The sequence below is a fragment of the Oncorhynchus tshawytscha genome, linkage group LG08 (assembly GCF_018296145.1).
Source record: "Oncorhynchus tshawytscha isolate Ot180627B linkage group LG08, Otsh_v2.0, whole genome shotgun sequence".
Lineage (NCBI taxonomy): Eukaryota > Metazoa > Chordata > Actinopteri > Salmoniformes > Salmonidae > Oncorhynchus > Oncorhynchus tshawytscha.
In genome coordinates this window covers 66,297,766-66,312,825 of record NC_056436.1, presented here as the reverse complement: position 1 = coordinate 66,312,825, position 15,060 = coordinate 66,297,766, and the positions used below count along the sequence as shown (strand labels likewise).

General features: G+C 43.9%; 1 protein-coding gene across 10 annotated transcripts in view; it reads right to left on the bottom strand.

Moving 5' to 3' along the window:
• The window catches only part of col23a1a (collagen type XXIII alpha 1 chain a), a 275,945-nt gene extending 267,635 nt beyond the window's left edge, over positions 1-8,310 (bottom strand). For 6 of the 10 annotated variants that reach the window (XM_042325859.1, XM_042325867.1, XM_042325860.1 and 3 more), the window contains exons 1-2: positions 7,708-8,309; positions 5,151-5,220 (exon numbers count right to left, since the gene is read on the bottom strand). In XM_042325859.1, the coding sequence (XP_042181793.1) occupies positions 5,151-5,220; positions 7,708-8,004 (367 nt within the window). In that variant the 5' untranslated portion in view covers positions 8,005-8,309. Of the gene's footprint in view, positions 1-5,150; positions 5,221-7,707 lie in introns of all 10 variants that reach the window. The other 4 variants (XM_042325857.1, XM_042325858.1, XM_042325863.1 and 1 more) reach the window with 1 other exon arrangement.
• Between the last annotated feature and the right edge of the window lie 6,750 nt (positions 8,311-15,060).

Sequence of the window (15,060 nt, the reverse complement as noted above, 5' to 3'; positions counted from 1 at the left end):
CCACTTTACTGCCAATATCACCACATTACAGCCACTATCACCACTTTACAGCCAATATTACCACTTTACTCCCATTCTGGAGTGTTTTCTAACATCTAGGATTAGCATGTGCAGAACTGTGCGTGTGTGTGTGTGCAGCTCTAACCTCAGCCTTGCATATGTGTGTGTCACACTAACCATGGGCTGTGTGTGCTGTGCAGTGGCACGGTTAGAGGTCCCAAGCGTGTTCTATTCATTCTATTTCTATGGGCATGAGAGGGTTCTCTCTCCTGGGGTCCCGTGGTTCTCCTCGGGCTGCACTGTGGCCTACCTGCATCCAGCTGTTTATTTTTCAAAGGGAAGAATGTGCGAGTCAGCCCAGCTCTAAACAGGGTGGTTTTACAAAGCTAACTTTAATAAGATGGCCGATGAGAGACAAGGAGGTAAAAGGGCCCGAGTGTGGTGTATGTGCGTCTGTATGTCTGTGTATGCGCATATACCACCCAGGGTTCCGTGAAGCCCCCATCACACATACACAAACATGTATTTTTACCCCACCTGGCAGAGAAGGGAGTTAGTCACCCCCTCACCCCTTATACCTCTGGTCTCTCTGCCTCCCCCCTAGGCCCTTTTAACAATGGGTGCAGTTGACATGTACTGTATGTATATTTGGGTGGGTGCCCCCAACCTATGTACCACGGCTGTTAAAAGGGCTTTCATTTTTGTGGGTGCCTCTAACCTATATACCACGCAGTGGCGGATTTAGGTATAGGCGACATGGGCAGCCGCCCAGGGGCGCCCGCACAAAACCTTTTGAAATGGTGACATTCGATCGGTTTTCTATCGCTCATTTGCATGTCACGTCAATGATATCATGTCACCGTGTGGGACTGTGGGTCAATTAACCTTGTCGGAGTGGGAGCCCTGATTCTAGTTTGTGAGCTAGGCAGGTTACTGCCTGGGAAGGTCTCCCACTCAGAAGTACAAGATGGAGAGGGGGGCGGGGTTAGGTTGACCTCAGGTCTCCCCACTGGAAGCCCGAGGTAGGGGGAGCGAGGGAATCTATCAAATAGCGCACCCATAACTTTGTACAGTACGAATGCAATTAGTAAAATCAGCCACACTACGAAATGCTACCAAATAAATAAAGCACTGAAGGAGGTGTTCGCCCAGGGAGCCATACAAGCTAGAACTGCCACTGATACCACGGCTGTTAAAATGGCTTCCATGCAAAATATAGATGTCCCCTTCACTCTGCTACAGACGACACATGGCTTTCATAAAGTGCAAAAGTGTGTGTGTGTGTTGTGTACATGGATAGTGTTAATTGCAAACACATGAACATCTTAAACTGACAGACTGAGTGACATGCTTGGCTTGAGCCTTATAGCTCCTAGGCTGACACTGTAGCTGAGTAGAACAGTGTCATGGTCCTGCCTTCACTGCAGTGACACGTGTTTTTTCTAGACTTCTGGCCCCCCACATTGCATGACAAGGCATTTATATTTTTTTGCAGACACACTCACACTTACACCCAGAGTGACTACAGTCAGTACCATAGATCCACGTTCAAATAATGATACTAAAACAACTACTAAACCTGCATTATTAATTGGTAAGTCACAATTAATTCAATGTTATACCTACAGGAGCCCATAGGTGGCGGTGGAGCAGACTGCTGAGGGCTAAGCTCCTTGGTGAAGAGATAGCTGCAGAGACAGAATTACCTCACACACACACAGAAATGACTCAGTGTGTGCTGTGGTCGGAGAGAGTGTTAGGTTTCCGGTGGCGAGCGTGGGTGCTGAAGTGAGAGGGGCTCGACTTACAGAGCCGTGCAGAGATCGTTTCAGCCTCTCAAAGGACCAGGGACCGACAGACAGACTCACTGACTCACACACATACAGGGGGTTCTGATGTACACACACACATACACGCTGGTACGGAAACACGCACGCACGCAAGCACACACACTGCATGCACACAATCACAGACACACACACAGGTACACACACACAGTCTGCAAGCATGCATACACACAGTGACATATACTAATCAAATATAGTACACAGTATGTGTGTGGGAACAGCAGCCAGGACCAACCAGATCAAGGATGGAGGGAGATGCCTTCAAAACCGGCCTCTAGGAGCAACGGTGAGCACTATTACCATCAAGTAGGCTTGCGGCTTGCTAAGGTGTTGTGGATGGGGATGGAGGGCGGGCGAAAGCCGCAAGCTCCGGCTCTGAGGATTGCAAGTCCTATTCCAGTGCTAGACACTAGTTAAATGTTTTGGTTTTAACCCTATCCCAAACCTTAACCCTTAAATGAATTCATGCCTAAACGTAACCGACAAACGTTGAATACTGAAGTCAGACCATGAGAACATATTAAGAAAGCAGAGGACTCAACAAACCCCATGCTCATTGGCTGACATCCATCTGAAATATACACATCAGCTGGCCAATTAACTTAACAACCCTGGACAAAGACGGGCTAATTGTTAAGAGATGGTAAAAATGTGGTTAAGGGCTATTTGGTTACATTTAAGACACACACATTTTGGCTAAGAATGTACAAACACTGCTTTAGGGCTAAATAGAGAAAAAAATGAAGCTCTACAAATAGATTCAGAATATATTCCGAAACCAGAGCAACCATAGTGAAACCACATTGATTACACAGTCATTTTGTATAATTAACTATAGAATTAAACCAAACATCTGAAATAATACAATAGCAACCTAATTACATGAAAATCATGAGTAATCACATTACTTTTACAAGACCAGGTTACTATAACACTCTATTCTACGATCATTGAGATGATGTACATAGGAAGTAAAACAGTAGGACTTTCTGCTTTGCCTCTCCTAATTGAGTACATACTGAACAGGCCTCCAACAACCAGCAGAGAGAAACAACAGTACGCAGCAGAGCCACCCGTGGACCTGGAATGTTTTTGAAGGTGCTCCAGAAATGACGGCATGTGAACACTTTCACCTGTTCTGGAACCTCTGCCCTTCCCACGGGGTCAGTAGAAACCAGGCTGGCGACAGAGGAGACAAGAGCCATCCAACTACAGAAAGCAGGAAGAAAACCGCCCTGCACGCACGCGTGCACACACACACACACCCTTATGTTTTACTCTTCCTCAAAGCCAGGGGCTTTCTCAGTCATGGTGAATTAGGATCCCGTTCTGTACTTCACAAGTTCAGAGGAAAAGCTCTCGTGTCAACGATTAGATAAGTAACAATAACAACTTCAAGGGAACAGTCAGTCATGTTCACACATTATCAAACTGGGTCCTACAGTAGAGGAAACATGCATGGCAAATACTGAAACTTGAATTTCCCCCAAAAAAGGCAACTCATCAGTTACGATTAGAGAAATACATGAATAGCCGACGACTGGTCGTGTGTCTGTGTTTAATAATAATAATAATCTGACGGTGTGTGTGCCTACGTGTTTCTCTGTATCTCACAGACTATCACAGGCCATGTAATATACACCACAAACATGGCCAAACTTGGCATATCGATGGAACGTCTATTAATGTGAGTAGGCCTCACTGGCACTGAGCAACCCTGGCCTGGCCATCCCAGAGACATTAGGGGGGTATTTATCACACACTCTCCCTCCGAGCCCCTCTCCCTAACCCTGTGCCAGTCAGGTCCCTCTGAGCCTCTCTCCCTAACCCTGTCCCAGTCTGGTCCCTCTGAGCCGCTCTCCCTAACCCTGTCCCAGTCTGGTCCCTCTGAGATTCAGAGATATCTATCTAATAGAACTCAAAGGGTTTTCTTTAACGGACGCTTCTCTAATGTCAAACATGTAAAGTGTGGTGTATCGCAGGGCAGCTCTCTAGGCCCTCTACTCTTTTTTTTATTTTTACCAATGACCTGCAGCTGGCATTAAACAAAGCCTGTGTGTCCATGTATGCTGATGATTCAACAATATATGCATCAGCAACCACAGCTAAATGAAGTCACTGAAACGCTTAAGAAAGAGTTGCAATTTTGGAATGCGTGGTCAGTAATAAACTGGTTCGAATATGACTAAGACTAAGAGCAGTTTACCTTAGATTGTAAACTGTCATGGTCAAAACATATAGATTCAATGGTTGATGGGGATCGGTCTGTCTGTAATAAAGATATGCTCTGCTTTTTTGACACCACATTCCAAAAAGCAAGTCCTGCAGGTTCTAGTTTTGTCTCATCTTGATTATTGTCCAGTTGTGCGGTCGAGTGCTGCAAGGAAAGATCTAGTTAAGCTGCAGCTGGCCCAGAACAGAGGCATGTCTTGCTCTTCATTGTAATCGGACGGCTGATATAAATACTATACATGCCAGTATCTCTTGGCTAAGAGTTGAGGAGAGACTGACTGCATCACTTCTTCTTTTTATAAGAAACATTAATGTGTTGAAAATCCCAAATAGTTTGCAGAGTCAACGTACACATGGCTCTGACACACACACTTATCCCACCAGACATGCCACCAGGGGTCTTTTCACAGTCTCCAAATCCAGAAGAAATTCCAGAAAGTTTACAGTATTATATAGAGCCATTATTGCATGGAACTCCGTACCATCTCATATTACTCAAAAGAACAGCCAAACTGGTTTCAAAAAACAGATAAAGCAACACCTCACGGCACAACGCCTTTCCCCTATTTGACCTAGAGAGTTTGTGGGTATATATTGGTATTGATATCTACGCTACGTGTACCTTTTTGCATTTATTTTTAATTGATGTAGTTCTGTCCTGTTCTTCTCTATTAATGTTCTGTATTATGTCATGTTTTGTGTGGACCCCAGGAAGAGTAGCTGCTGCTTTTGCAACAGGTAATTGGGATCCTAATCAAATGCCTACAGGCTTAACTACACCAATCCTTTACACTGAATACACACCTTCGGGAAACTTGGGATGTTGTCAACCACTGTCAAAATCACCTGGTGGTAGAGAGAGCTCAACGCTCTCTTCTGGATTCCTTCTACACATAGCCAACCCAGCATTAACCGACACTAGTGTAAAACGGTCCAGCATGTGTGTGTGAGTGTGTTTGAATACATGCGACGTTCATATGATGTTCATGTGATGTTCATGTGTTGCGTGCATAGAGGCTTTGTTGAACATGATCTAACCACGAGCCAATAGGAGAGAAGAAAGAGATGTACCTGGTGGGCAGGAACACTCTTGTGGGATGTCTCTCGCCATGCGCAGCTTGGGCATCACTTCACTCAGTCTCTGGAGAGAGAGCGAGAGAGAGAGAGAGAGAGGGACAGACAGAGAGAAACAGAGAGAAACAGAAAGAGAGAGTGAGGTTCTGAAACAATGCAAACTTTATGTAGAAACATTCATATATCAGACTTATAGGGGAAAGTGAAGCCCAGGATTGAGGATTACTGCACATTCCAGTTGGTTTGACTTAAGCCAGTTGATAGTTCTCCCTCACTCTCCATTTGGCAAATCTGACCCTAATTCTATCCTCCTGATTCCTGCTTACAAGCAAAAACTAAAGCAGGAAGCACCAGTGACTCGGGTCAATAAAAAGTGGTCAGATGAAGCAGATGCTAAACTACAGGACTGTTTGGCTAGCACAGACTGGAACATGTTCCGGGATTTCTCCGGTGGCATTGAGGAGTACACTACATCAGTCACCGGCTTCATCAATAAGTGCATCGATGACGTCATACCCACAGTGACCGTACGTACATACCCCAACCAGAAGCCATGGATTACAGGCAACATCCGCACTGAGCTAAAGGGTAGAGCTGCCGCTTTCAAGGAGCGGAACTCTAGCTTATAAGAAATCTCGCTACGCCCTCCGACGAACCATCAAACAGGCAAAGCTTCAATGCAAGACTAAGATTGAATCGTATTACACCGGCTCCGACGCTCGTTGGATGTGGCAGGGCTTGCAAACTATTCCAGACTACAAAGGGAAGCACAGCCACGAGCTGCCCAGTGACACGAGCCTACCAGACGAGCTAAATCATTTCTATGCTCGCGTCGAGGCAAGTAACACTGAAACATGCATGAGAGCATCAGCTGTCCTGGGTGACAGTATGATCACACTCTCTGTAGCCGATGTGAGTAAGACCTTTAAACAGGTCAACATTCACAAGACCACAGGGCAAAATTTATTACCAGGATGTGTACTCTGAGAATGCGCTGACCAACTGGCAAGTGTCTTCACTGACATTTTCAACCTGTCCCTGACTGTAATACCAACATGTTTCAAGCAGTCCACCACAGTCCCTGTGCCCAAGAACACTAAGGTAACCTGCCTAAATGATTACCGACCCTTGGCACTCATGTCTGTAGCCATGAAGTGCTTTGAAAGGCTTGTCATTGCTCACAACACCATTATCCCAGAAACCCAAGACCCACTCCAATTCACATACTCCCCCAACAGATCCACAGATGACGCAATCTCAATCGCACTCCACACATGACTGGTTGCATCACTGCCTGGTATGGCAACTGTTCGGCCTCCGACTGCAAGGCACTACAGAGGGTAATACGTATGGCCCAGTACATCACTGGGACCAAGCTTCCTCCCATCCAGGATCTCTATACCAGGCGGTGTCAGACGAAGGCCCTAAAAATTGTCAAAGACTTCAACCTCCCTAGTTATAGACTGTTCTCTCTGATACCGCACGGCAAGAGGTACCAGAGCGCCAAGTCTAGGTCCAAAAGGCTTCTTTACAGCTTCTACCCCCAAGCCATAAGACTCCTGAACAGCTAATCAAAGGGCTACCCAGACTATTTGCATTGCCCCTGTCTTTTATGCTGCTGCTACTCTCTGTTTATGATCTATGCATAGTCACTTTAACTCTACCTACAGTTACATATTACCTCAATTACCTAGACTAACCGGTGCCCCAGGCACAATGACTCTGTACCAGTACCCCCTGTATATAGCCTCACTGTTGTTATATTACTGCTGCTGTTTAATATTTTATTTTCTATTTTTTACTTATCAATTTTTTACTTAACACTTATTCTTCTTAAAACGGCATTGTTGGTTAAGGGCTTGTAAGTAAGAATTTCACTGTATTCGGCGCATGTGACAAATAAAAATGTATTTTATTTGATTAGTTACAAGAAGACCAAATAAAGCCACCGCTATTCAATGAGACACACTAGTGAATAATGTGGCACATAATATGGGGACAAATCATGTTATGACTTAAGAAAGGATATGAATCTCTTTAGGCATCTATCATTGTATAACGCCTTGATTTCATTTGATTATATTCATATTACCAAGTATAAAGTTAAGGTAATTATATAATGATACTTTTATGAATGATACTTTTTCTGGTAAGTAATGGATGTTAAAAAATTGTTTAAATCACCAAGTTTTCAATGACCTGTCCCTATTCAGTTATCAAGAGGCAACTTTTTGAGAGATTTTCCAAAGAGATGTGGTGAAAAAGACTACTGTCATAGCACACAGACAGGCAGTAGGTATCTGCAAACTTTACACCACTTATCTTTCATCAGGCAATAACTGACAGAAGGAATCCATCACATAGCAGCGCCTTGATCAATACAGTCCGTCGTCTGAGGAATCTATATCAGTCATGTTACTGTCATTGCGCGCAACATTACGCACCGCATTTACTCTGTATGGATACAAGCAGGAAACTCATGAATCAAAATCAATAGGAATACACTTTGATATGTTCACTGTTAAATGTCCCCAAACAACGGTGTGTAGCCTACCTCTTGCAGTAGCGTCTCGATAGATCTCCTCAGCGTCGGTATTACAGTCCCATCCTCGCGCATGAAGGCGCTCTCCGGCGGGTTGAACACTGTGTTTTTCTCCATCTCTAGCGCATGCAGTCGGTTCTCCAGTTGGTAAGTCTTTAAGCTCATGAGCAGGCACACGGCTATGGAGCTCACGGACAACATGAAACACACCACCGTAGGGAACCCCACCAGACAGCGCATGAGAAGGGACCTGGGCACGCATGGACGGAGCGCTGCCTTGTTCTCCCGGTTATCCACTGTTGAATCCATAACTTTAACTCCCAGTTAGAAAACAAATGCTATTGGTGAATTTATCAATATGCGCATTTAGTAACTGTTGTAGTGTACTGGTGCTGCACATTCAACTCACCCTAACACTGCACCTGGTTCAAAGCGGTGTCCGAAATTAGCCTTGGAACAACAGCCTGAAATGTTAAGCGTGTTTCGCGTGGCTTGCATATGGCAGATCCAGATGGTAGCAATCTGGATTCGGACCAGAGAAGTTGCGTCCTCGATCCCAGGTCTTTCGTTCCTCTGCTAGAGTGGATAGATGAGATGGGCAATTAGGCAACAGTCACATTCGGCTAGTTGAGATGCGCCCGCCCTGTGGACCACGTGGGGATGCAGTCTACAGAGGAAGATAATAAACTCAGCAAAAAAAGAAACGTCCCTTTTTCAGTACCCTGTCTATCAAAGATAATTCGTAAAAATCTAAATAATTTCACATATCTTCATTGTAAAGGGTTTAAACACTGTTTCCCATGCTTGTTCAATGAACCATAAACAATTAATGAACATCCCCCTTGTGGAATGTTGTTAAGACAGTAACAGATTATAGATGGTAGGCAATTAAGGTCACAGTTATGAAAACTTAGGACACTAAAGAGGCATTTCTACTGACTCTGAAAAACACCAAAAAAAGATGCCCAGGGTCCCTGCTAATCTATGTGAATGTGTCTTAGGCATGCTGCAAGGATGCATGAGGACTGCAGATGTGGCCAGGGATATAAATTGCAATGTACGTACTGTGAGACGCCTAAGACAGCGCTACAGGGAGACAGGACTGACAGCTGATCACCCTCACAGTGGCAGACCACGTGTAACAACACCTGCACAGGGTCGGTACATCCGAACATCACACCTGCGGGACAGGGACAGGATGGCAACTACAACTGCCCAAGTTACACCAGGAACGCACAATCCCTCCATCAGTGCTCAGACTGTCCGCAATAAACTGAGAGAGGCTGGACTGAGGGCTTGTAGGCCTGTTGTAAGGCAGGTCCTCACTAGACATCACCGGCAACAACGTCGCCTATGGGCACAAACCCACCGTCGCTGGAGCAGATAGGACTGGCAAAAAGTGCTCTTCACTGACAAGTCGCGGTTTTGTCTCACCAAGGGTGATGGTCGGATTTACGTTTATCGTCGAAGGAATGAGCGTTACACTGAGGCCTGTACTCTGGAGGGGGATCGATTTGGAGTTGGAGGGTCCATCATGGTCTGGGGCGGTGTGTCGCAGCATCATCGGACTGAGCTTGTTGTCATTGCAGGCAATCTCAACGCTGTGCATTACAGGGAAGACATCCTCCTCCCTCATGTGGTACCCTTCCTGCAGGCTCATCCTGACATGACACTCCAACATGACACTGCCACCAGCCATACTGCTCGTTCTGTGCATGATGTCCTACAAGATAAGAATGTCAGTGTTCTGCCATGGCTAGCGAAGAGCCTGGATCTCAATCCCATTGAGCATGTCTGGGACCTGTTAGATCGAAGGGTGAGGGCTAGGGCCATTCCCCCCAGAAATGTCTGGGGACTTGCAGGTGCCTTGGTGGAAGAGTGGGGTAACATCGCTCAGCAAGAACTGGCAAATTTGGTGCAGTCCATGAGGAGGAGATGCACTGCAGTACTTAATGCAACTGGTGGCCACACCAGATACTGACTGTTACTTTTGACTTTGACCCCCCCCCCCCTTTGTTCAGGGACACATTATTCCATTTCTGTTAGTCACATGTCTGTGGAACTTGTTCAGTTTATGTCTCAGTTCTTGAATCTTGTTATGTTCATACAAATATTTAAACATGTTAAGTTTGCTGAAAATAAACACAGTTGACAGTGAGAGGATGTTTCTTTTTTTGCTGAGTTTATATGCGGTCAGCGAAGACATAATGTGCAGACTATAACCGAGCACCTGTCACTTTTTTGGGATTCAATCCCAGGCAATCAACATTGTCCATTTTATTTGAGGGGGTTTGGGACTTGAATTTCAACCTCCAAATTCTATTTGTCCCTATAGCCGTAATTTGTTCATCTGTTTTCTGTTCTCGTTGTTGAAATCAAATAAATGTAATAATATATATGCATGTGACCTGTCAACTACACATCGGATGCTTACAGGATAAGATTATTACTGTAGTCGACTCGAGGATACTTAGGCCTAGGCTACTCTTCAAGTTATCCAACAAAGTATCAACGAAGTATCAAGAAGATGCTGTTCGGTGTACCCTAATGGTAGCCGAGTATGGCTATTGAGTGTCATGTCATGGTAAACCTTCTTGATCTAGAACCTGCATTGACATATCTTTCAAAGAATTTAAATTGTAATTCCATTCTTGTTTTGCATGCAGTTCCTGAACCTGGTTCCCACATCTGGATGCTACTTGACCAATTCATCCAATTGCGTAATTCTAACAGTTTAAAACAGTTACCTACTTTTTTCATCAATATAAATTATCTAACATCAATCGAAAATGTAAGACACCAGGTTTTCAGAGAAAATGTCATAAGCAGGCAATGAGTTGTCGAGGATTGTGCTACAAACAGAAATTGGGAGTAGAGAAGCTCTCTACTGCCACCTACTGCTCATCAGAGCTGCAACACCAAGCTCACATCCTTTACATTAAAGACATTCAAGGAAACCAGGGTAACATTTAAACGGAACAAAAATATAAACGCAACATGTAAAGTGTTGGTCTCATGTTCAATGAGTTGAAATGAAAGATCCCAGAAAGGTTCCTTATGCACAAAAAGGTTATTTCTCTCAAATGTTGTGGACATTTGTTTACAGCCCTCTTAGTGAGCCTTTTTCCATTGCCAAGATCATCCATACACCTCACAAGTGTGAAATGTCAAGAAGATGATTAAACAGCATGATCATTACACAGCTGCACCTTCTTCTGAGGACAATAAAAGGCCACTCTAAAATGTGCAGTTTTGTCACACAACACAATGCCACAGATGTCTCACGTTTTGAGGGAGAGTGCAATTGGCATGCGGACTGCAGAAATATACACCAGAGTTGCTGCCAGATAATCTAATGTTAATTTCCCTTCCATAAGCCAACTCCAACGTCGTTTTTGAGACTTTGGAAGTACGTCCAACCGACCTCACAACCGAAGACCACATGTATGGCGTTGCGTGGGCGATCGGTTTGCTGATGTCCACGTTGTGAACAGAGTGCCCCAGAGAGGCAGGCATAAGCTACGGACAACAAACACAATTGCATTTTATCGATGGTAATTTGAATGCACAGAAATACAGTGAGGATATCCTGAGGTCCATTGTCGTGCCATTCATCCACTGCCATCACCTCATGTTTCAGCATGATAATGCATGGACCCATGTCGCAAGGATCCGTTAACAATTCCTGGAAGCTGAAAATGTCCAAGTTCTTCCATGGCCTGCATATTTACCAGACATCTCACCCATTGAGCATGTTTGGGATGCTCTGAATCGATGTGTACGACAGCATGCTCCAGTTCCCCCTAATATCCAGTAATTTAGCACAGACATTGAGGAGGAGTGGGACAACACTCGACAGGGCACAATCAACAGCCTGATCAACGTGATCAATGTGAAGGTGATGTGTCGTGCTGCATGAGGAAAACAGTGGTCACACCAGATACTGACTAGTATTCTGATCCACGCCACTATCTGTTTTTATTTCAGGTATCTGTGAACAGATTAATATCTGTATCCCATTCATGTGAAATCCATAGATCAGGGCCTAAGGAATTCATTTAAATTGATTGATTTCCTTATATGAACTGAAATTGTAGCATGTTGCGTTTTCTAACGTTGCAGATAGAAATGCCATGAATAGACCTGAGTGGTGTAGTGGAGGGTATATGCTGTATACCTGCTTATTTTTCAGTGGGCATTGCATGTATTCATTTCTTAATCTCCAATGATGAAATTTGCAGGAAAACACCTTTGTAAAATCAGTGTTGTAAAGTACTAAAGTAAAATTACTTTAAAGTACTACTTAAGTAGTTTTTTTGTGGTATCTGTCGTTTACTTTACTATTTATATTTTTTGACTACTTTTACTTCACTACATTCCTTAAGAAAATATTATACTTTTTACTCCATACATTTTCCTTGACACCCAAAAGTACATTTTGAATGCTTAGCAGGACACAAAAATAGTTAAATTCAGCACTTATCAACCGAACATCCCTAGTCATCCCTATTGCCTCTGATATGGTGGACTCACTAAAACACACGTGCTTCGTTTGTTAATTATGTCTGAATGTTAGAATGTGCCCCTGGCTTTCCATAAATTTAAAAAACAAGAACATGGTGCCATCTGGTTTGCTTAATATAAGGAATTTGAAATTATTTATACTGTTACTTCACCAGTTGATTCTTATGTACATTTTAGCAATTACATTTACCCATGTCTTTTACTTCTGTGTTTTTGGTTGTTGTCCTGTTGAAGCTCAGAACTTGGATGATGCATTTGAAGGATAGATAGCCTTACATTCTCCTGCAAAATGTCTTGATAAACTTGGGAATTAATTTTTCTGTCGATGATAGCAAGCTATCCAGGCCCTGAGTCAACAAAGCAGCCCCAAACCATGATGCTCCCTCCACCATACTTTACAGTTGGAATGAGGTTTTGATGTTGGTGTGCTGTGCCTTATTTTCCCTCCACACAGTGTTGTGTGTTCCTTCCAAACAACTCAACTTTTGTTTAATCTGTCCACAGAATATTTTGTCAGAAGCGCTGTGGAAATCCAGGTGCTCTTTTGCGAACTTCAGACGTGCAGCAATGTTTTTTTTTGGACAGCAGTGGCTTCTTCCGTGGTGTCCTTCCATGAACACCATTCTTGTTTAGTATTTTCCGTATTGTAGACTCGTCAACAGAGATGTTAGCACGTTCCTGAGATTTCTGTAAATTTTTAGCTGACACTCTAGGATTCTTCTTAACCTCATTGAGCATTCTGCACTGTGGTCTTGCAGTCATCTCTGCAGGACGGCCACTCCTAGGGAGAGTAACAACAATGCTGAACTTTCTCCAGTCACAGACAATTTGTCTTACCGTGGACTGATGAAGATCAAGGCTTTTAGAGATACTTTTGTAGCCCTTTCCAGCTTTATGCAAGTCAACAATTCCTAATCTTAGGTCTTCTGCGATCTCTTCTGTTTAAGGCATGGTTCACATCCAACAATGCTTCATGTGAATAGTAAACTCAACATGTGTGTGTTTTTTATAGGGAAGGGCAGCTCTAACCAACATCTCCAATCTCATCTATGTGATTGGACTCCAGGTTAGCTGACTCCTGACTCCAATTAGCTTCTGGAAAAGTCATGAGCCTAGGGGTTCACATACTTTTTCCAACTTATACTGTGATTGTTTAAAATATGTATTCAATATAGACAAGAAAAATACAATAATTAGTGTGTTATTAGTTTAAGCACACTGTGTTTGTCTGTTATTGTGACTAAGATGAAGATCAGATCAAATTTGATGACTAATTTATGCAGGAATCCAGGTAATTCCAAAGGGTTCATATACTTTTTCTTGTCACTGTATACACCACTGTAGGTTGGTGGCACCTTAATTGGGGAGAACGGGCTCGTGGCAATGACTGGAACAGAATCAGTGGAATGGTATCAAATACATTAAACACATGGTTTCCAGGTTTTTGATGCCAATCTATTTGCGCTGCTCCGGCCATTATTATGAGTCGTTCTTCCCTCAGCAGCCTCCACTGCTATACACTGAACAAACATAAAAACACAACATACCACCATTTCAGAGATTTTACCGAGTTACAGTTCATATAAGGAAATCAATCCATTGAAATAAATTCATTAGGCCCTGACTTATGGATCTCACATGACTGGTATACAGATGTGCATCTGTTGGTCACAGATACAGTACCTTTAAAAAAAGGCATGGCTGTGGATCAGAAAACCAGTCAGTATCTGGTGTGACCACCTTTTTCCTCGTTCATCGCGACACATCTCCTTCGCATAGAGTTGATCAGGCTTTTGATTGCGCCCTGTGGAGTGTTGTCCCACTCTTCAATGGCTGTACGAAGTTGCTGGATATTGGCAGGAACTGGAACATGGTGTCGTGCACGTCGATCCAGAGCATCCCAAACGAGTACAATGGGTGACATGTCTGGTGAGTATGCAGTTCATGGAGGAACTGTGACATTTTCATCTTCCAGGAATTGTGTACAGATCCTTGCAACATGATGTCCTGCTGAAACATGTGGTGATGGCGGCAGGTGAACGGCACGACAACGGGCCTCAGGATCTTGTCATGGTTTCTCTGTGCATTCAAATTGCCATTGATAAAAAGCAATCGTGTTTGTTATCTGTTGCTTATTCCTGCCCATACCATAACCCCACCATCACCATGCGGCAGTTTACAACGTTGACATCAGCATCCTCGCCCACGCGCTGTCCGCCATCTGCCCGGTACAGTTGAAACCACTTTTCTGTGCCAGGGCCATTGAAGGCGAGCATTTGCCCACTGAAGTTACAATGTCGAACCACAATCAGGTCAAGACCCTGGTGAGGACGACGAGCAAGCAGATGAGCTTCTCTGATACGGTTTCTGAGTTTGTGCAATAATTGTTCGGTTTTGTAAACCCAGTTACATCAGCTGTCCCGGTGGCTGGTCTCAGACGATCCCACAGGTGAAGAAGCGGATGTGGAGATCCTGGCCCGGTTACATGTGGTCTGTGGTTATGAGGCCGGTTGGATGTACCGCCAAATTCTTTAAAACGACATTGGAAGGGGCTTATTGGAAAAAATTCACATTAAATTATATGGCAACAGCTCTGGTGGACATTGCTGCGGTCAGCATGCCAACTGTAATCGCCTCCAAAACATGAGACATCTGTGGCATTGTGTTGTGTGACATGAGTGGTCTTTTGTCCCCAGTAGAAGGTGCACCTGTGTAATGATCATGCTGTTTAATCAGCTTCTTGATATGCCATATTTATTAGGTGTGGATGGATTATCTTGGCAAAGGAGAAATGCTCACTAAAAGGGATGTAAACAAAATGAGAGCAATAAGCTTTATGTG